The sequence below is a fragment of the Helianthus annuus genome, chromosome 1, assembly GCF_002127325.2.
Source record: "Helianthus annuus cultivar XRQ/B chromosome 1, HanXRQr2.0-SUNRISE, whole genome shotgun sequence".
Classification (NCBI taxonomy): Eukaryota; Viridiplantae; Streptophyta; class Magnoliopsida; order Asterales; family Asteraceae; genus Helianthus; species Helianthus annuus.
Window position 1 is genome coordinate 113,689,777 of NC_035433.2, and position 22,877 is coordinate 113,712,653.

At 38.9% G+C, this 22,877-nt stretch overlaps 2 protein-coding genes across 2 annotated transcripts; both read right to left on the minus strand.

Moving 5' to 3' along the window:
- Positions 1-2,374: 2,374 nt before the first annotated feature.
- Positions 2,375-8,351, minus strand: LOC110875220 (2-oxoisovalerate dehydrogenase subunit alpha 2, mitochondrial). The gene is made up of 9 exons (XM_022123420.2): positions 7,966-8,351; positions 5,862-6,026; positions 5,609-5,791; positions 4,743-4,900; positions 3,554-3,653; positions 3,329-3,440; positions 3,106-3,245; positions 2,816-3,001; positions 2,375-2,714 (listed from the first exon to the last, which is right to left on the minus strand). Exons 1-9 carry the CDS (start codon positions 8,239-8,241, stop codon positions 2,547-2,549), a joined length of 1,488 nt encoding a protein of 495 aa, XP_021979112.1. The 5' UTR covers positions 8,242-8,351; the 3' UTR covers positions 2,375-2,546.
- Positions 8,352-19,283: 10,932 nt separating this feature from the next.
- Positions 19,284-20,837, minus strand: LOC118492536. The gene is made up of 2 exons (XM_035990697.1): positions 20,404-20,837; positions 19,284-19,817 (listed from the first exon to the last, which is right to left on the minus strand). Exons 1-2 carry the CDS (start codon positions 20,749-20,751, stop codon positions 19,800-19,802), a joined length of 366 nt encoding a protein of 121 aa, XP_035846590.1. The 5' UTR covers positions 20,752-20,837; the 3' UTR covers positions 19,284-19,799.
- Positions 20,838-22,877: the final 2,040 nt, after the last annotated feature.

Here is a 22,877-nt window from a genome sequence, read left to right on the forward strand (position 1 = left end):
AAGGGTGTTAGAAGGGTGGTTTGGGTAAAGTTCTTACCTGGTTCAGTGTATAGCTCATGCGATGACTTGATTCAAGCTTATTAGGACTTCTCTTGAGGCAGATAGTATCAAATCGGGAGAAGTAAGAACGACTTGAATCCCTTATAAATAAACTACTACTAAAACTTTAAACTGGCCTTGCAGGATGGATCCCTGCTAACTCGGACCAATATGGCCGAGGGTAGCGTTGCCTCCAAAAGAGGGACATGCCACATTTTGCATTAATAACTTATTTAATTATCTTTCAATATTCCGTCCTTGTGGAACTGTATCCCTGTTGACTCATACCAATATGGTCGAGGGTAGCGTTGCCTCTAAAAGAGGGACACGCCACTATAACTAAGATAATCTTTTAAAAAACCCAAGGTACAGAAATCATCAAAGGATACGTAAAAGAATAGTCGGAACTAAGTGATTTCTATCTCGTCAATTGTTTCTTTTTAATATTTTAGTTTCTTTCTTTATTTTTAATTACTAAACATCTTTTTTTCTAAAAATTTAATTAGATTAGACATTGACGATATTCCGGTATTAAAAGCTCTTGTGTCCTTGGACGACCTCGGTATCTTACCATCACTATACTACGCCAACGATGGGTGCACTTGCCTTAGCGTGTTGTAGAGAGTGACTGTGTTATATCGTCTTTTATAAATTTAAAGCTTGATAAACGAGTAACATTGCTTAAAAATATACTAAAAATTATACCACACTCCACTCATGTCAGTCCACCTTGAATCATGTGAGTATCGATCTGGCGAATCTTCTTGTTGCTCGGTCCCTCATCGTTACGCGTGATCTGCCTTATCTCTTTGTGCACGTTTTGCACTAGATGTGTTAGCTTGCCGCTCTTTAAGGCTATTCCAATTTTGTTTGCAGACTGATGCAATCGTCTGTCTTCTGCCCTGAATCTTTGTGGTAATCACAGTAAAGGTTGGGATCCTGACCTTTCTTGTTGAGCATCTACCGTGGTAGTTTAAACTGATTGTTCTCCGTACTCTGAATTTCTTGTGTAGTTTTTGTGAGTGAAGTCCATTGTTTTTCTCTATTTTCTTGCTTGACATTCTTTCTATGAATGATTCTGTTGATCGTTGCCCGTGCGCCATCATTTGAGTTGTATCTCTCTCCTTCGTAACTAATGGGTTGGGAGCTTTTCCAGGGCGTGTTTCTACCCTTTCTTGCCTCGTCGGCTATGATCTTGGTTATTGTTGCCTCTGTAATGGTGCCCCACCCAAGGCTTGCACGTGGAAGCCACACTAGACTGAGGAACTTGTAGAGGTATAGTATTCGACCCGACTCGAATGATCGGGCACGTCTATTATTTATCACATTTTATATTAATTTTTATTATTATTGCTTACTAAGCCAACTGCGAGGTCTAACGCGATTTAGTTTACACTACACTGAAAATGGGGCTTGTAGAGATAACCCATAACTGGGCCTGACCCAATGAGGTTAAGGGAGGCTCATATCTCCTATATAAGAAGGTGTTCACCTCATTATTAGGGCACAAGATATGGAGTCACCACACTTTTTGTAGCTGGAAATAGGAGATTCTTCCCCTACAAGCCATCTCTACATCTCCACTTTTCTCTCTTCTCTATTGCAGATCTATGATCAGACGATTCTCCATAGGTATTTGAAGAAACACGGAATCATCGCTGAAGTGATTTGAACCACTTTATATAAGAGACCGAGAATCACACCTTGTTCCCCTCTTGATCATAAATCTGCAACTTGTCATGCAACAAAATGTTCCAAATTTATAACATGTAATTTTATTAGGTTTGACATGTTTCATGTGGGATAACGTATGATGTTAGGCTTATGTTTGGCTGGAACTTTTTATGTGAATTTTTCTTCAAGCAAGCTCAATGTGGTTCAAACCCGTAATACTTGTATAATGTATATCTATGCTTTACGTTAAATAAATTTGCTTAACTAAATCAATATGATAAGATTAGACAACTTATATATACACATTATGTAGAGAGTTAAAAGCTTGAAGTTCGTGTTCATAGTGCGTGAGCTATGTGAAATGGTTGCTAGAGCATAAGTGACATAAATTCATCCAGTTTTTCAAGACCCATCCGACCCAATGCGAGTTCGCAAATGTGATTTGAGTACTGATTTCTCAATGGTGTAAATCCCCCGACATATGCCTTTTCTTCGGGTGATCTTTTGCAGCATCACAAACACGACCCCCCGGAAACAAGTTGAGGAAAAAGGTGTTTTATGCGGTAATTCTCACGACAATTTGGGTATTATGGCATGCTCGGAACAAAGCAGTTTTCAGCAATAAAAGATTGCCTATCTCCAAGCTAATAGAAGATATCAAGGCCCTAATTAGTTTATAGGTATTAACAAGGTAGAAAATGTAATCTATGAAGTTTCACTAAAATATAAGGCGCCCCACGGCTTGGCTTTCAGGGCCTTTACGCCTAGGAGCGTCTTGCACTGTTTTCAAATAGCTTAAATCGGGTTAGTGATACATAATGATGAAGATTGCTTTACAGCGGAACATCAGAAGGATAATCTTGTCTATGTTTCTTGACGGTTTTTTGTACGAAAGCCTCCTGCTCGTTAAGGTTTGTAGGGGGAACATCATATACATCATTGAACATGTCTGCAACAGGAGGTTTTTCTACCCGCTCTGCAACCTGAATCACTTGTGCCACCTACCAAACCCATCATTTAAGTAAATCAAAAACCACATAAACGCAGTTAGCTGTTAGACTAGTGATAAAAGAAAAGTCAAACATAAAGTCAAAGCTTTTACCTGCTTTCTTATGCTGCTACGATATTCCGATTCAGCCACGCCATTCCACCATCCTCTGCTTTCAATCCATGCTCTAAACCTTTTCACAGGGTTCTGATCACCTCGCCATCTTTCGATTTCTTCAACTGAACGATATCTGGTTGAATCGTCTGATGTGGTGTGGTGTCCTGCTCTATACGTGAGCGCCTGTATTCAAAAGAAGTTCCCAAAATCAATTTGTATTGGAATGATGAATCCAAGTTCTGAAGTAGGCAATAAGTTTGACCTCAAAAGTCAAAGGGTGCACAAACCTCGATCAAAACAGGTGTTTGTTCTTTAATAGCCATTTTTCGTGCCTCATAAACAGCGTTATAGATAGCAAGAGCGTCATTACCATCTATTCTGATGCTAGGAACACCATACGCCTTCCCTTTAACAACAACACCGTCACCTACAGTTGACCATTTGACCCAAAAGTCAATAATTCAAGTATAAGTAGTAAAAATTAAAATCTTAGGAAAGATGTATAAATACTTCTAAATTGTTCATTGACCGGTGTGCTAATGGCCCATCCATTGTTTCGACAGAAGAAAATTACTGGGACCTCCAAAACCGCAGCAAAGTTCATAGCAGCATGGAAATCTGCCTGTCATTATTTGGTATAACAAAGTTCAAAAAATGCCAATTATAGTGGATGTATATTTTAAATGAATCGTTTCCGAAGTGCAGCAAAAAAAGGATTGAATATTGTGTATTTACCGTACTAGTGCCTCCATCACCAAAATAAGTGATAACACATGAATCTTGTTTTTCCATCTTGAGAGAATATGCAGCACCAACTGCATGTGGGATTTGTGTTCTAAAAATAATAAAAATAAATAATGTCATAAACGTTTACAAAACTGGTCTCATATCAATAATTACTCAATACTTTAAATGAAATGATCTTCGAAGTTTCATGCACTAATATATAAAATGATATCCATTGACTCGTTAGAGATAAAACATAACCCAAATTGACCCATTCATAAGTAAACCGGTCAAATTGCCACCAGTGGCGGATGCATTTGTATCTTAGGGTGGGCACAGGCCCACCGTCCCAGCTGGCCCCAATGCCATAAGGCTGTTTGATTTTCTAATAAATACGTTGACTTTGGCTGTAGGTAATTTTGATATAGAAACAATATCAAATTAATAATTGATAAAATTACTACAGGGATCACGTGAGAGATTGTGTCCCATGAATTAACTGTTATGTTATTGGTTTTACTTCACCAACCAACTTAGGGGCTGTTTGTTTAACTCTTAGTGGTTAGAGCTCTTACTGGTTCAGCACTTAATGGTTCAGACTGTTTGTTTCGCGAGCAGATGTCTGAATGATTTAGACATTTGCCTTTGAATTGTTAAGCATTATACTAAGTCTATATGGTTAAGACCTATAATCTGAATTCTTCAGACGTTTGCCTCAGAACGGTTAAGGATTATACTAGCACTTAATGGTTCAGACCTCTTACTGGTTCAACACTTAACCATTCAGAAGTTGTCATACAGCCCCTTAGTTGGTCTAGATATTATTTGCATCAGAATCAACAACTAATTGTTATATGCTATTAATCATATCAAATAAGATTTTGTTATGTGATTCAAAACAAATAAAGGTAATATTTTTTTAACGATTGCCTAATTTGTGTTGTAGAACTAGATAGAACTTCTCAACGTTACTACTGAAAATGTAATAAAGGGTTTCCAAAAGATTTAAACATACAGAAGACAATTGTAATTGAGATATTTTTATATTACATTTAAATACTTACTTAAGTATGTTATTTTATCATAATTTTTTTTTCTGGCTCATTTTTAGCCGACCTGTAATGTGCCCCCCGTACAAAAAATTTCTGTATTCGCCACTGATTGCCACCGGATATGGAAAGTAAAGTTGATATCTTACGCTACTGTTGATGCCACTGTAAAATAGTTGAGCTTTCTAGACCCGTAATGGATAGGCATCTGTCTTCCTTTTCCATACTCATGCTTGTTTCCAAATAGCTGATTTGCAAACTCTTGTAAAGTAAATCCTCTCCACAGTAGAACTCCAGGTTCCCTGTACTGCGTTAACATAACATTTTGCATATCATCACCTAGAGCTGTAAATGAACCAAACATTCAGCGAACAGTTCGTGAACCGTTCGACGGGAAGTTCGTTTATTAAACGAACAAACACGCACAAGAAACTTCGTTTGATAAGTTAAACAAACGAACATGGACAGAGGTTGCGCTCGTTCGTTTATCTTCGTGAACGTTTGGTAATGTGTTCGTTTAACGTTTTTTTATGTTATATTTTTATTTTGTTGGTTTTAGTTTTAAAAATTTGAAACCATAGTTATACTATACGCCTCCCCCAACATCCCTCGTTTGACCATTTCAATTTCGGTTTATGTTAAAGCTTGACAAACTTCTTAATATTTGTCTTAATTATGTTTATTTTTGGTGGATTCTTCGTAATCTTTTTGATGAAAAATGTAGATTTTATTTTAGAATCCATATATAACGTTCGTTTGTATTCATAAACATTTGTTTGTGTTCGTTTGCGTTCGGTAAGTGTTCATGAACATGTTCATTTCCTTAATGAACGAACATATACAAGAAATATCGTTTTGTAAGCGTTCGTAAACCGTTCATGAACATGTTCGTTTCTTAATGAATGAACACAAACAAGGCCTTGTTTGTGTTCGTTCGATTCGATTAAAGCCCTACCTCCATCTACAAATTTAAAAAATGAAAAAAAAAATCACGTGTTTGAAAAAGTAAAGTAACCTGAGGAAACACAAAATCGTTATCATTAAGAGCGGCTGCTGATGCAATGTTGATTGCTTCCTCCCCTGTTGTGGTTGCATAAAACGATATTCTTCCTTGTCTTTGTGATTCATAGAAAACAGTATCCATAACTTCAAGTGTTACCATGTTGGTATACATCTTGATAGCAAGTTCTTTGCTGATCTGTATATTAAAAAACGACAAAATGATTTCACGATTTCATCAGGAAAAAGTACGAAAAATTTGTGGTTACCTCAAGTGAATCAACATCAGTGAATGGTTGACCGTTGTCATCAAGCACGCGATAACAATGGACCCTTTCCTCGGTAGAATTGGAGGTGAATGTCAGTTTTTTGGTAAACTTGACTTTTCCACCAGGAAAATCTAGGATCTGAAGGGAAGGTGATTCAACGGGCAACTGCGTCAAAATAGATATATTTATTAAAGATTAGTATGCATTTCAAAATCAAGGAGTAGTGTCCAAAAGATTCTTAAGTTATGATTAAATGCTAAAATTCCCTTTAAATCAGCCAAAACTTATGCATAAACAAATATTCCACAAAAAAATGATTATTGACCCTGAATAAGCAGATATAAACACTAGAAACTGACTATCTACAACTCGAAATTATAATAATCAGATAGCTAGATAGAAAACGGACATCCAAACTTTGGTTTAAAAAGGCGTGCCTGATGCGGATGCGCAAGGCGCACAAGCCGATTAGGGAAGCACCTCAGGGCCTTGAGGAGGCGCCTCATGCACATCTGGGTCAAAACGAGTCAACATTGGGGTCTTGTAGAAGGGTGATAAGTCAAGACAACCAAAGGGAATAAGGGATGAACACATTATGAATGATTTACTCGATAAAAAGCCTAATATGTAAAGCGAACAAGACAGATGCAGGTTTTGGTTGTACATAAAGCTTATTTGGTTGTATTACATAAAGCAACACCTCACGTATGTGAAGCTCTTGCCTCACGCCTCGTCTTTCAGGACCTAAACGCCTTGGAGCACCTCACACTATTTTAAACCAAGATCCAATCCCATTAGTTAAGGACATTATGCCATAATAGACTTTTTGACTGTATAAACTATAAACTATAAAGTAGATTTAGTTACTCCCAAGCTGGTTAAGTTTGACTTTGATGGTCCAACAAGTTAATCATAGGATTCAGATCTAAAGTAGATTTAGTTAGATGTAGAGGACAACAATAATAGCTTACCCAGTTAAAAATTAGAAAGGGCTTTCGCTAACATATAAATATCATTCTTGGGCCCAAGTCAAACATGGTCTAACTTTCCTGTAAAAGTCAACATGAACATATTTCCTTAAAAACAGGTGCTTTCAACTTGATATCCCCAAAATACAACCTTTACATTTAACCTAATGGGCTTTAACTAACAAATAAATATCATACTTGTTAACCAAGCAGACAATAGCGGTGGGATAGCGGTTATCTGGCTCTTCCAAAATAGCGGCGATATTGACCACTATTGACCAACATCTGACCGATATTGACCGTTACTTTGGATGCCTATGTTGATGGAAGATTTCATGGCTTACGATTAGATCATGTTTCAAATATTGGCCCTTTGGAGTTTTGACTTTTGATATTACTATTAATATTATATATGTTTTACGTTTTATACATGTGTATATATAAATTCTGCATGTTATTATATTACCCACAGGGGTGAAGTATAGAAGGGGCGGGGAGGGGCGCCCGACCCCCCGAACTTTTCGCTCAGTAGTGTTATATATGTAGTTTTCGTATAGAAATTTTTGGGTATATACGTTTTTTTGGGTATATATGTTTTCGACCCCCCCCCCCCCCCGGTCATTCGGGTAAAGCTTAGCCACTGATTACCCGTATCCCACCGCGATAACCTATATCTCAAATATCGGCCCTTGACTGCTATTTGAGTTTAGACCGCTTTAACCGCATAGCTTGTTAACCCTTCAACCTTTACGTTCAACCAAATGGGGATGAAATCAAATCAGAACACACACACACACACACAAAAAAAAAAAACCTTTATGACATTGTGAACAGTAATCAAGTCAAAGTAACCTATCGCTCATTATCATCCACACAACTAAAGTGATATGATAATATCAATTTTTGATGTTCTATTTGACCAATCATTACAAATTAGAAACTACAAAAAGAAATTAGGAATAAATAACAACTTCAACACAAAATTCAAAGGTTACTAGTCACTACAACAACTAGAACAAAAAAACTCAAATCAAACTGAATCCAAACAACAACAACAACTTCAACAACACAAAATCCTAACATATGCCCTAACTAGTAATTACAACGGAAATTACAATGAAGAACATGATCCAAACCTGAGTGACGTCACTGCTGACACTGACAGTAGAATGCAACTGTCTCTGAACGTACGCAAGTTCAAAAAACCGATGAGAATCATCGGTTCGATTAACCCTAGAATAACCTGCATGTTTCCGAACCAGTAATGGTGAGATTGTGTGATTCACAGTGTGAAGAAGACGATGATGAAACAGCGAATTAGTGAAGGCAGATATGCGATCTGTGAAAGAAGATTTGGATTTGAGATTGAAGATGATGAAGTTTTTGGATTTAGTTAAGCAAGAAGAAGCCATTAATGGAGATTATCGAAGAAATGAGTTTGGAGAAAGATGAGAAATATGCAGGTGTGTGTGTTAGGTGCTGGTGCCGTTATTGTCGTTTACCTCATTTTGGTTGTTAATCAAATAATAATTCAATGAAAAAGATAAAGTATTATAATGAGTTATAAGAACCCGTACTGGGACCTTTTTTTTTTTAATTTAAAAAATAACGCCCAAAAATGCCCCCTTTCATTACATAGGGCATTGTTTGGCATTTTTTTTTTTTTTGAAAAAAAGTGAATCAGCGTTTTATTAACAACCTCTCTATAAAAAAAAAATTGTTTAATGATTGGAAGGGGCGTTATTGGGCATTATTCTCACTACGACACTTTTGCAATAACCCCCAATAATGCCCCATGCTATTGAGCTAAACCACTACACATGGTCTAAAGTATTTGATTAGAATTATAATCAGTAAATTGTCATTTTAGTCCTTGAGTTTTTGTCTAAATTGTCATTTTAGTCCAAATAGTTTTTTTTTTCTCTTTAGGGTCTCTGACTTTTTCTTTTTCTTGCCATTTTGATCACATTGTCTAACTTAGTCCAAAAACCAGGTTATAATCAGGGGTATCTTTGGCATTAAATTATTATGAGGTTTATAAATTATGTTGTAAACTACCCCTGGTTATCAATACACAACAGTTATGCCAAAAATACCCCTGGTTATAACCAGATTTTTAGACTGAGTTAGGCATTGTGATCAAAATGACAAGAAAATGGAAAAGTCAGGGACCTAGAAAAGAAAAAAAAACAATTTGGACTAAAATAGGAATTTGGACCAAACCTCATGGGCTAAAATGACAATTTACTCAATTATATAATTTGGGCGCAAGGTTCATGTTTTTGAATGTGTAGGTAACAAGTTGGATGGGTTAGGATGATTAGTTTAACAAGTAGGTTGGGTTAACTATAGAGTTTTTATATTTTTCGGAACGACAAATGTCATAAAGATCTGCTACTAACAACGTCAGAGCAAAACAACAGAAGAAGATTACAAAGAAAGCCTACATCAAGGCTTTAGTCACATTCGCTGGTTTATTAGAGAAAATAAGATTGTTCCTCGCTCTCCAAATATGCAACATGTAGTGAAGATAATGGCTTGAAGAACCTTATGCATGCATCGAGCTATAATGTTGCTAGCTTAAAATGTATTTTATTTTTGTTAAAAGTAGTTAGCTTTGTTAACATGTTAGGTTAACTATATATATATACATGCACTGAGTATGATGTACGTATGATTTGTGTAATCGAGTTTTGAGTTATTTTCTTGATTATTAATATAGAGTTTGAGAGTTATCTAACGATTTTCGTGTTCATGTTCATTGATTTTGGACTTGAGTTATGTGTTGGTTTCGATAATGAGTTGAAATGGCAACTATAAGTGATTTCGGTTTTTGGAGTTTCTTTACTGGTATGTTTTGGCTGCTGAAAAAGATAGTAAAGTAAGTTGGAGTAAGTTAATTTTAACTAATAAATTTAATTGGGGTAGTGGCGCAGCTTGTTGCCCGTGTAAAACCCGTGAGGATCACAATGATATCAATCTAAACTTGTATAAGCGCGGAATTCAAATACAAGTCGATTCAAGAACAATATAAGATCAAATAATAAACAAACAATAAAGAACAATCAAACCGAAACTTGCATTCAACTTAGAAGATGACTGATACAAGATCGATGGAACTCGGTTCCTTGCTTGGTGTCGCCTTTCCTTCTACTCGTAACCAACAACCCCTAATCAAGTGATTAGGGGTGTTTATATACAAAACACATTAGGGCCGAAAACATACTTAGGCCCATGCAACACCTACTCTAGCCCAACCCACAAGTGTTTAACCCAAAACATAAACAAACTAGTTACAAGATCAATCCCTATTGTTAACCTACATGAATAAACCTTCAGGTTCTAACAATCTCCCCCTAGGTTTATGCATGCAGGTTCTTCCGACTTCAGCTGCTTTGATGACCACCACTTGCTCTGTCACTACGTCCTCCAAATCCTTCCTTATGAATACGAATCACAGAAGCTACTGCAGACGTCCATCCCTTAGCAATTTCTTCATACTTTTCTGTAGCTCGGATTTGGTTGCTTGCCAGTACTTCAAGATCTTCAACAGCAAGATTCAATAAATCAACCTGATCCACCAAACAATAACTCTCATCTCCATCACAAACAATTACAGCTTGACCTAGACGTTCATTATACGCCCAAAAGTGCATAGTCTTCAGCGCCCCTTTAGGAATCTTTCTCACCAACGGAATCGTCTTTTCCTTGTCAGTAGCGGGCCAATGCACTATCTTCATCCGCTTGTTTGTATATGGATCCCTGATCCCTTTTGCTGGTTTAACAGTGGTATCTGCTGTACGCATCGAGGGAAAACCTTTTGCAACTTCCCTTTTCAATCTCTCGAAGAACATATGACCAGGTCCATTAAGCTTATCATCCACATAAGGTTTATTTACCAAATCTGTTAAGTCTACCTTAGTGAATGACTGAAATTGCCCTGAACGCTTGTACCATTCAACCGGTCCAACTTTTCTCTTAATCCACCACCTGTTACGATCATGATCATAACCCCAGCTAACAACACCAGATCGATTCCCTTTCTTGTCGTAGAGAGTTTCACCAACATCCATCAAATGATGTGTAGCACGTGCATCTTCATCATCAGGATTTGCATTTTTGTTCTTCAGAATTACAAACTCTCTCTTCTTCTTCTTCAACCTCTCTGCTTTCGCTTTCTCTGCTTCTGGATCAGTAACCCTTTCAAAGTACTTTTCCATAGCAGCAGCCTTTTCAGCATTATCTTTCTCAAAAGCTTTCTTTCTGTTCTCTACATCAGTGGGATCAGAAAACTCTTGACCAAATTTCTTTTCAAGCTTGCCTCGCAGATCATAAACAATATTAAACAATAGACCAACATCTCCCTGCAGTTGTTCAATCTGTTGATCTTTCTTCACAATGGTGTCTTCAAGTTGTATGATCTTCGCATCTTTATGAATAGAATCTTGTTCGAGCACAACCAAGCGTTTCTTCATATCTCTCATACTTATAAATTCATCATCATCACTGGAATCACTGTCGAAAGGCATTCTGAGTGGTTCAATAGGCCGTTTACCACTTGAACTGCCCGGTTCTTCATGAATAGTACCAGAAGGTCCAGCACTAACAGTATCAGAAGGCCCAGCTTCAGTGTGAGCTTCAACATTAGGTACAGCTTCAGTTTGAACTTCAACATTAGGCACAGCTTCATGTTGAGCTTCAACATTTGCCATAACTGTATCATCACCTTGAATTCCAGCATCAGACTCAAAGAAACTATCTGTAGTAGTGGTGGTGTCATCAACATTTGTTTCGAAATCAAACTTATATAAACCTTCAGCATCATCAGCAACAGTTACGGATTGATCTTTGCTTCGTTCGATAAACATTCCGGGTCTAGGATCCCGTCTTTTCCTTTTTAGCGGAATATCATCAGAATCCCTTGGGCTTTCTTCAGGCTCTTCAGTAGACACTGACAGATTGGTAGGAGGATTACCCATCGTATCAGCCACTTTCTTTAACAACAGAGCCAAATTCTCAGCAGAAATCACCGGATTAACAGTAGAAACAGCATCAGCATTAACTTCAGGAGGAAGTTCAAAGTCATTGTTAGAACCTGAAGGTTTATTCATGTAGGTTAACAATAGGGATTGATCTTGTAACTAGTTTGTTTATGTTTTGGGTTAAACACTTGTGGGTTGGGCTAGAGTAGGTGTTGCATGGGCCTAAGTATGTTTTCGGCCCTAATGTGTTTTGTATATAAACACCCCTAATCACTTGATTAGGGGTTGTTGGTTACGAGTAGAAGGAAAGGCGACACCAAGCAAGGAACCGAGTTCCATCGATCTTGTATCAGTCATCTTCTAAGTTGAATGCAAGTTTCGGTTTGATTGTTCTTTATTGTTTGTTTATTATTTGATCTTATATTGTTCTTGAATCGACTTGTATTTGAATTCCGCGCTTATACAAGTTTAGATTGATATCATTGTGATCCTCACGGGTTTTACAGTCATCATCATCAGAATCACATGCAATCTCAACACCTTCATCGTCAGAGTTGATAGTGATACGCTCTGGCTCTGGCTCATTTTCAGTACTCCTTTGAATGTCATGTTCTTCAGCAACTATGGCACGTGCAGGTACGGCTTGTGCCCTGACTGGATTCTCAACAACATCTTCGGTCTCTGCAAACTGACCGAACTTCTCTAACTCAATCAATCCCTCAAACTTCTTCTCTGTTCCTTTCTTTGTTGTAAGAGTACCAAAACAGGAAGGACCCATGGGCTTTAACTCCAGTGTGTTACCCGATCTCCTCAATTCAGGATAACGAGCATTCAGAATCATCTGCACAAACCTAGGATACATCAAAAACTTATCCTTTCGTAGCCCAATAGCATTCCTTTTCATTGCCTCTAGAACGTAACGTGAATAGTTGAACGGCTCATTTGTAATCACGCAAATCAATGCAGCCGTCTGCGTTGTGTTTAGTTGATCAATTCCCCCTCGGTTCTCTGTCATGCACAATAGGAACATGTGCAATAACAAACGCCAGTATGGATGAACAAACTTTTTGACCAGAGGAGGAAATCTTCCTTCATAGCTTAGACGTGGCAAGATAGCTTCAATTGCTCCAGCAGCAAGCTCGATTGGATCCGTTTCTTGATCATTAAACTGCAACGCTTCCCTGATAACCTGCTCTGTCACGATAATCTTTGTTCCGTCGATCTCGACAGTTATTGCTCCCTTTCCTTCAACAATTTCCACCTTTGCAGTCTTCCAGAAATCTCGTATAAGACTTTCATACACAACCGGATTGTCTCGAAGAGCGTGAACAATACGGCAAGTATTTAAGCCTTTAATCAAAGACGTGTACAACTGCTTGTGCTTTACAGGTGGAGGTGCCAAATACGCAACTTGATTGTGAGAAGCAATAAACTTTAGGTCCATTTTCTGCACATCACACAAAACTTATAAGTTTCCTGATTTAACAGTGATAAAAATCAAAAGTAAAAAACAAACACTGTTACTGTTCACTCGTAACCATGAGTCGCAACCCAAGGTTTCGAGTCGAAACCATGAGTCGCAACCAGGATAACTGAGTCGCAACCATGAGATTGCGAGTCGCAACCATGAGTCGCAACAGGCCAAAATGAGTCGCAACCATGAGTCGCAATCTCGAGGTTGCGAGTCTTAATCATTGGTTTCGAGTCCTGTTGTTCTTGATTGCGACTGGAAACTTCATCGGAAACTTCAACATGTCATCGGAAAATTCATCGGAAACATCAAATCTTCATCGGAATCTTCATAGATTCGCCGGAATCTTCAACAATCCTGCAAAATCTTGAAGAATGACGTCACATTTACCTGTTGATGATCTAACTTGATTGCGAGTCGCAACCGGAATATGAGTCGGAATCTGGTTACGGCCGGAACTTCGAGAGAGAATTCAGTAAAGATTGCGAGTGAATAATGAAATAATGACTCGTAATCACCTTATATATGGCCACTGTTTCTCATGGGCCAAGTCTGTTGGGCTTAGGCCTCATGGACTTGGGCTTTGCGAACATTTTCAGAATTTTGGGCTTAATAAAATGTTTTTCAATAGTAATTTAAACAAACCCAATTAAAATTTGATTTTCAAATAACCCATCAAACCCATTGAGCATTATTTTGCAAAACAAAACCTAAAACAAAAATAAATAATAAAATATTATTTACAAAAATAAAAACAGGAAATTTGCAAAGATGCTCAGGGATCAAATCACAGGGTCTCGGGCATGACTTCACTTATCAACACTGATCTACTAGAGGATGATCTAGACAATTGCCAGTATATTTGTCCTCTTAAACTCATCTCCCTAGATCTTTTCCATATAACTGCCTGTATCTCCTTTTATCATGTTTTGATATTTTAATAATGAGCACCCAAACAAATACTAATCAAATCCCGGAATTATACACAGCTCACTCTATCATGCAAGCAGTTTCCCTACCACATATTTCACAAGCCCAATCCAAATTTCTGAAATCTTAACTGGGAATAGGTTGAGAAAAGAACAGAATAGATCTTAGAATGAGATGATATAATATACAGATCAAATGAGTTTTCTCAATTTGATATAGGTTTGTTGGGTTTCTTTTGGGCACTAGAGGGCCTCTTTCGGGTGTTTAATTGATCTACAGATCGACAACGTACAGCTAGGTCAGCATGTATCTGGATGCAGCAGAAGCTGACGTTGCCTAGCACCTCCAGGTCAGCATGTATCTGGATGCAGCAGAGGAGGTACACGACTTTTTCAGATAAGATTTCAGAATCAGACCGAAATTGTGTGTATCGGGAAAAGCATACAAACATTCAAATAGACATGAGCTAATTCCAAGTGATTTTCTTTTCTGAGGTCATGTACTGGTTTAGTTCTGAACAAAAACAGCCATTGTTTCCAATCTTAAGGATAGAGCCTACCAACACATCATACTAGAGTCAAACAATTTCGATACTGGTCTTACATGAGTCAGCCCTTGACCATAAAGTGAAAATTCATTTCATTTCCCAGTCCAGCCATACTTCCTTTTGAAACTCTTTTTGTATATTTTCAATTTTTCAATTTTTTTGTATTTTTCGATTTTTTCTCCCCCTAAATTTGTGCATAAATAAAAAACTACCTAAGAATAGAAAACTTTATGAACAAATTTACCTACGAAAAACAAAACAAAACAAAAATATGCTCAATCAGTAAAACGGATCATTTTTAGAAAATCCACAAGCACTCTGAATTTCGAGCTGCTGACAGGTTTAGTGAACAAATCGGCAGCATTTGCATCTGTGTCGATCTGTTCAAGCGTAATCAGACCTCTGTCAAAACAGTCTCGAATGAAATGAACTTTAATATCAATGTGCTTGGTTTTGGAGTGAAAAACAGGATTTCTAACAATTTGTATTGCAGCATCATTATCGCAGTAAATAGTAGTGTTAAGATATGTCAAACCATAATCCTGCAATTGATGTTGCATCCACACCACTTGAGAGCAAGAAGCAGAAGCAGCAACATACTCAGCTTCAGCTGTGGATATCGCCACCGTTTGTTGTTTCTTGCACTGCCAAGAAATGAGCCGATCACCCAAAAATTGACATCCCGCAGAAGTGGATTTCCTGTCACTGTCAGTACCTCCAAAATTGCTGTCAGAGAAAGCAAACAAGTCAAAATTGGAATCTCTCGGATACCACAGGCCAAACCGAGGTCGGCCTTTAAGATACCGAAAGATCCGTTTAACAGCAATAAGATGAGAAGTTTTAGGATTAGCCTGATAGCGTGCACAGTTGCAAACAGCGAACATGATGTCCGGACGGCTAGCCGTGAGATACATCAATGACCCAATCATTGACCTATATTGACGTTGATTTACAGACTCTCCTTCTTCATCTTCAGTCAACAATGGTCTCTCAGCCATAGGTGTCTCAGCAGGCTTTGCATCCGTGAACTTGAACTTTGCCAGCACATCATCCACATACTTCCCTTGATGAATCAGAATTCCTTGCGAACTCTGCTTGACTTGAAGGCCCAAAAACAGAGTCATCTCCCCCAGAGCACTCATTTCAAACTTTTTCTTCATAACTTTCTCGAATTCCTTGCATAGATCCTCGCTTGTTGATCCGAAAATGATATCATCAACGTAGATTTGAACCAAGATTTGATCATTGCCTACCCTCTTGATGAACAGAGTCTGGTCAATAGTGCCACGTGTATATCCATGAGCCAACAGATGTTCTGTTAGGGTGGCATACCAAGCTCGAGGAGCCTGGTGTAACCCATACAGTGCCTTGTCTAACTTGTAGGCATAATCAGGATGATCTGGATGCACGAATCCAGGCGGTTGCTCGACAAATATTTCTTCCTTCACATCTCCATAGAGAAACGCGGTCTTGACATCCATCTGATAAACAGTGAATCCCATGTATGACGCGTACGCTAAAAAGATCCGGATGGCTTCAAGTCGTGCAACCGGAGCATATACTTCATCATAATCCAGTCCTTCGATTTGCCTAAAACCCTGAACCACCAGTCTTGCTTTGTTTCGAACGATGACTCCTGCAGAATCCTGCTTGTTTCGAAATACCCATCTAGTTCCAAGCTTACGCTTTCCTGCTGGCAACTTGACAAGCTTCCATACTCCAAGTTTTTCAAACTGGTTCAGCTCTTCGTGCATAGCATCTACCCAGCCAGGTTCCTGCAAAGCTATATCAATGGTTTTAGGTTCGATTTGTGAAAGATAACTAGAATATAAGCAAGTGTTAATGGTCCCGGATTGACTCCTGGTCAAAATTCCTGCATTTACAGGACCAATCACATTTTCGATTGGATGATTGCGTTGAACGCTCGTCGGTATGGCCAAATCTGGTACCGTCTCCTCTTCAGTGGTGGTGTTGCTACACTCCCCCTCATCAGGTGCACTTGTAGTGTGAATTACAGGAGAAGTGACTGTACAATCCTCAGGGATAGGATCAGGAAACATTGCAGAGTCACTGGTTGATGCACCTTCAGGGGATTGGTTGACCACCGGTGTCGGTGTAGGATGTTGCGTAAACACCATTCCCGGTGGATCAACAGTATGATGCTTCACAATTTCATCCATCTGTACTTCGTCCTCTGTATCTTCAAACGACAATGGTTGTTTTGGAACTGATTCACCTGCAACTGAAACATCACTTGACAAAATGTTAAATGATTTAAACAGAGCAGAATAATCATATAACCAATCTGGACCGACTCTAGCGTCCGTAGCATTCTCTTCAAGCCATTCGATGTTGCACGACTCAACGACTTTCCTAGTTACTTTGTTGTATACCCTATAAGCAGAGCCTTTAGCATATCCAACAAAGTAACATTCGTCACCTTTGACTTCAAACTTTCCATTTGAGTCCATTAGTAATAATACACATGGACAACCAAAAATACGAAAGTGTGAAACCGAAGGTTTATGTCCTTCCAGAATCTCATAAGGGGTTTTCATGTGACGTTTATTAACTAAAGCATGATTCTGGATATAACAAGCCGTGCTAACAGCTTCGGCCCAAAAGAAGCTAGGAAGCTTTGAATCAGCCAGCATGGTACGTGCTGCCTCAATTAGAGTACGATTCCTTCTTTCAGCCACTCCATTCTGTTGTGGAGTGCGAGGCGCACTGAACTGTCGATCAATTCCCTTTTCACTGCAGAACGTATCCAAAGTAACATTCTTGAATTCTGTCCCATTGTCTGATCGAATAACCTTCACCTTAGTACTCGCTTGATTTTCAGCCAATGTAATGAACTGTTTCACCAGTGCAGCAGTTTCGTTTTTGTGACTGAGAAAATACACCCAAGTGTAGCGAGAGTAATCATCGACGATTACTAGACAGTAGGCTTTCTTCCCGATACTCAGCACATTCACTGGACCAAAAAGATCCATGTGAAGTAGTTCGAGTACAGCTTTTGTCGAGGGTACTGGTTTAGACTTGTGAGGTTTTCGATGAGCCTTCCCTTTTGCACAAGCAACACACTTCTCCACCAACATGAAATCCTTGATCGGAAGATCTCGCACCAATTGACCTTTAGCTAGACGATTCAGATTTTTCATATTCACGTGCCCGAGTCGACGATGCCACAATAAACCATCATGCTCTGAAATTTTCGAGAATAAGCAGGTGATCTCTTCACACGGCTTCTTGTTCATATCAATGACGTAAGCGTTTCCTTTTCTTTCAGCAGTCATCAAGAACCAGTCTTCTGGGATAACGATCCCAGGCTTCAGAACATGACATCCCTTCTTCGTAAAATGAACTGAATTCCCTCTATCACAAATCTGCGAAATGCTCAACAGATTGTGTTTCAGTTCTGGAACATAATTGACATTTTCAAAGCTGAGAACTCCGTTTTGAACAGTTCCTTTCAAAGTGATTCTGCCAAATTCACCTCCCGCAAATGAGACATATCCACCATTAAATTCTTTGACATTCACAAGCTGGGATAAGTCTCCTGTCATGTGCCTGGAACAGCCACTATCCATGTACCAGAGGCGCACGGTAGTCCTCCACAGCTGTTCCTGCACGAGTAGCGGGATTAGTTAGATTTAGGAACCCAGCCCATAGTGGATCTGGGTTTCCCTTGAGCATCGAAATACGTTACTCTTTGCCACACTAAATTCTCTTTGTTTAGAAATTTTGAAACATTTCTGTGTGCTGCCTTTTGATGATATGACTTCATTGGATTGGATTGCATGCCATTGACCTTAGGTTTCCAAAACTGTCTTGACCAGTTAGAATTTAAACTTTCAAAAGCGTTACCAAAATAATTTCTCTGATTACGCTGAAAATTTGTTTGTCGATTCTGATTAAGGCGTTTGGCTGCATTCCAATCCTGATCAGAAGGTCTAGTCCTATGAAGATCTTTGCTCTTCATTGTCTTAGTCCAAGCAGACTTCATAGACTCCGAACATTTAGATCGATTAGACGTAACTTTCTGATTTCGCCCTGATGATTTCTTGTCTGGTGTCCTTGGGAGTCTACCACAATTTCTGGCAATGTGGCCAGCAATGCCACAGTTAAAACAAGTTTGACGCTTCACATTCTGAACATTTTTGACATTAGGTCTCTGCTTGTTCGATTTCATGTGATTCAACGTTTTAGTTTTCTGACCATGTTTGATTTGTGGTTTTTCTTTAATCAACTTTTCTGCTGATGATTTCACCCTTTTATCAACCCCTTTTTCCTTTTCACTTACTCTTGATTCCGAATTTGAACATGTATGAGCTTCATCCAAATGTGTTTTATCAACACATTTATCATCTGAAGCTGATTCAGGTTCACTTTCCGAACAAGAAGAAGTTTCAACAGTATGCTCTTCCTTAATGCATTTCTCGAGTGAAACTGATTCAGGTTCACTTTCTGATCCTGAAGAAGTTTCATCAACTTGCACTTCCTTAATGCTTTTCTCGAGTGAAACTGATTCAGGTTCACTTTCTGATCCTGAAGAAGTTTCATCAACATGCATTTCCTCAGAGCATTTACTTTGTGACACAGGTTCTGATTCATTTGGTAATTCGGTTTCCAATGGGGTCCCACTAGATTCAACATTAGGGACTCCCACTGAGACAGGTTCAGAAGAAGAATCAGGATACACTTGATTTTCTTGAGAAATAGTTTCAGTGGTTTCACTGAATGCATCCTTGGGGACCGCACCTGTAACATTATCACAAGCTGAAACATTTGATATGTTATCATCACAAACATTAGCTGAAAAACTATCATCACCACAAATATTGTTCAAATCATCCACACAAACATTATCAGTTTTGCCCAAAACAGCAGGCTCACAAGACGAAACAAACGCAGAAAACGACGCAAACAAAGAATTGGTAAAAGCAATGTCTGACTCAGTTGGTTCAGAATAATATTCAAAATAAGGTTCAGAAATGTTTGAAACAATAACTGGTTCACTCCCATGAACATCATCACATCTTACTTCTGAGCTATCATCTGCACATGACAACGAGATGTTAGGATCAATTGTGCCTTTAGGAATAAACTTTAAAGGCGAGGGCTTTTGTGGCTCAACAGTTTTGTTGTGAACAGACGATTTGCTAGATGAGCCATAAGTCATTTTGCTTTCATTCAAGATCTCCTCCTCAGACATTGGCAAATAAGTGTAATTGTTATTGTATGGAGGAGGAGTCTGATTGTAACCCAAGCCCGACCCTTTCTTCTTAGAGTAAGCCAATTGTTCATCACACAGATTTTTTATTAACTTACTGGAGGAATCAAATTTCTTGATGTTTAATTGATTGATTTGGTATTTGTCTCTTACACTCTCCAGTTCCTTAGTTACTTCACATAATTTTTCTTTGACTATCATTAGTTGGCCTTTAGCTACACTGACATCGTCCTTTAGTTGAACGATGTCCTTACGCTGAGCTTCGACTTTTTCTTTGAAAAGTTTTTCATTTTTCGTTAAAGTGAAATTTTTTCTTTTAATTTCATTGTAATCTTCGATTAGCTCAGCGTTGTGTATTCTATAAGCCTCAACACGTTCCCTACATTCAGGAGTGCAGAAAACTGAAAGTACCTCTTCTTTGGTGAGACCTTTGACAGGTGCTGACAGGATTTGAGTCATGAAAGCGAAATCGTCAGCAGCAGTCTCTTCCTGTGGCTCAGGGTCATGCTCGTTTGAGGTCATGAAAGCAATGTTAGAAGTTGCAGCTTGATTATCTGGAGCTGATATGTTCAGACGCTCAATCTCAGAGGACCAGTCAAAGTTGACATTTGGCTGCACCACCAGCGCTTGTGCTAATCCCTGCGGCTGTGGACTTCCAGAGGCAGCTGCATCTGCTATACTTGCAGTAGACACAAGAGCCCTTTCTCGATTAGGAGTAGCTGGTTGTGCAGGAATAGTAGGATTCTGATCTCTGTTCATGGGTGGCTTCGGGCAGTTCCTAGCATAGTGTCCTTCCTCATGACAGTTGTAACATCGAAGATTGAAGGGCACTTTAGAAGCTCCATTCCAAGCGTTGCCCCACCTGTTTTTACCCGTTTTCTTCACAAACTTTTGAGCTCCGAATGCCGCCATTGCCATTTGCCAGGTGATATCCATTTCTTCAACATCATCTGGATGAATCTGTGACAAATCATCTTGACTCCACTTTGGTGGATCAAGCTTCCCTGCAAGAAAAGCATTCAAACAGTTGATTACAGAAGCTGCTATGTCTAGCTTTTCCTTTGACTGACTTGCGAAAAATGCCATCATCTCATTGTTCGTAGAGTGAGCAGAAGCAGAGGCAGCAGCAGAAGCCTTTCCAGCATTTTGAACTGAAGCTGGAGAAGCTGAAGAGACGATTTGATTTGAGGATCCAGATTGAGAGACAGAGGAATTGTTGCGAAACATTTGAAATCCTCCTTGTGATAGAAGAGCTGTGTTGCTGTCGCTAGACGTGGTTGGAGCTATTGAGAAACCGGCAGCCAGCATGCTGTTCTTGTAGTTAGTCTCTCTCTGCTTGTCATCCAATTCACAAGCTTTGATGTGCGAGATCATCTCAGACAGGGTGCATCTTGCAAGATCTTTAGTCTTCTTGATCATAGCAACATGATGATCCCAACTCTTGGGCAAAGCATTGAGAAGTTGTCTGTTGGTGGAGGCGTTTGAGGTATGAATTTCTTCCATCTGCATTTGAGTCACCAGCTTGACAAACCTTTGGATCTGATTATCTACTGTTTCACCATAAATATGGTTGAAATTGTTGAAATTTTGTTGCAGCAAGTTCCTTCGACTTTCTTTCATATCTTCGTTACCTTCATACACTTCTACCAGAGAGTCCCACAGTTCCTTGGCAGATTTGCAGGTGCGAAAGCCCATGGCAATATTAGGACCCAAACCCATGGTCAAGTAAGAGAAAGCTCGATCATCTTCTTCAACAATAAGCAAATCATCTTCAGTGTATTGTTCTCGAGGCTTCTTAACTTTAACATCAGGTTCTGTAGGACTTTCCATCATAATTTCCCTAGGTCCCCTCAAGATGCTGCGCCATAGCTTGTAATCTTTAACCTTAAGATGCTGTTCAAAGCGCCACTTCCACTCGGGAAAGTCGTTGGCATCAGTTAGCCTAGGAATGCGTGATGTGGTCCCAAGCTTTGAATCAAGTTCTTGTTGCTGAGTTAGGGTAGACAATTCACTGTTGGTGGTTGACATTGTTAATTAATCAGTTAATTAATTAATTAATTTTATTTAGTCCAAAGTCAATAGTCCAAATGTCCGTCACAATGTGTTGTTGCGAGTCGAAACGAGGTTGCGAGTCAAAAACTTCTGTTGATTGCGAGTCGTAATGACGATGGTTGCGAGTCAAGTCAAACTGTGGATGCGAGTCGTAACCGAAGTGGTTGCGAGTCGTAACAAAACAGGATGAGCCGAAACCACAGTTGCGAGTGAAGGTCAAACAGCTGGTTGCGAGTCGTAACAAAACAGGATGAACCGAAACCAAGGCTGATTGCGAGTCGTAACTGGGCAGGATGAACCGAAACCAGCAACTGTTGCGAGTCGTAACTGAAACGTGATGAACCGCAACTAAGAGATTGCGAGTCGTAACCTGCAAAACAAAAGTGATAAGAACTGTTTACTCGCAATCCCGACTTTTCAGCAAATTCCAAAATTCAAAGATATTGTAATCTTTGAATCTGTTGCACCGAAATCCCGAAAAATCAGCAAACACCAATGCTGAAATCAACAGAACCAAAATCAGTGATTTTTCAATGAATTTTTTAAGAACAGTCGATGAACAGATCTGCAAACACACTTCAACAAACCGGATCAGTAATATATGAAACTTCTTGAATCCGATTGATATCAAACCGAGCCCTTGAATGGCTTCAATGGCTCTGATACCAATTGTAAAACCCGTGAGGATCACAATGATATCAATCTAAACTTGTATAAGCGCGGAATTCAAATACAAGTCGATTCAAGAACAATATAAGATCAAATAATAAACAAACAATAAAGAACAATCAAACCGAAACTTGCATTCAACTTAGAAGATGACTGATACAAGA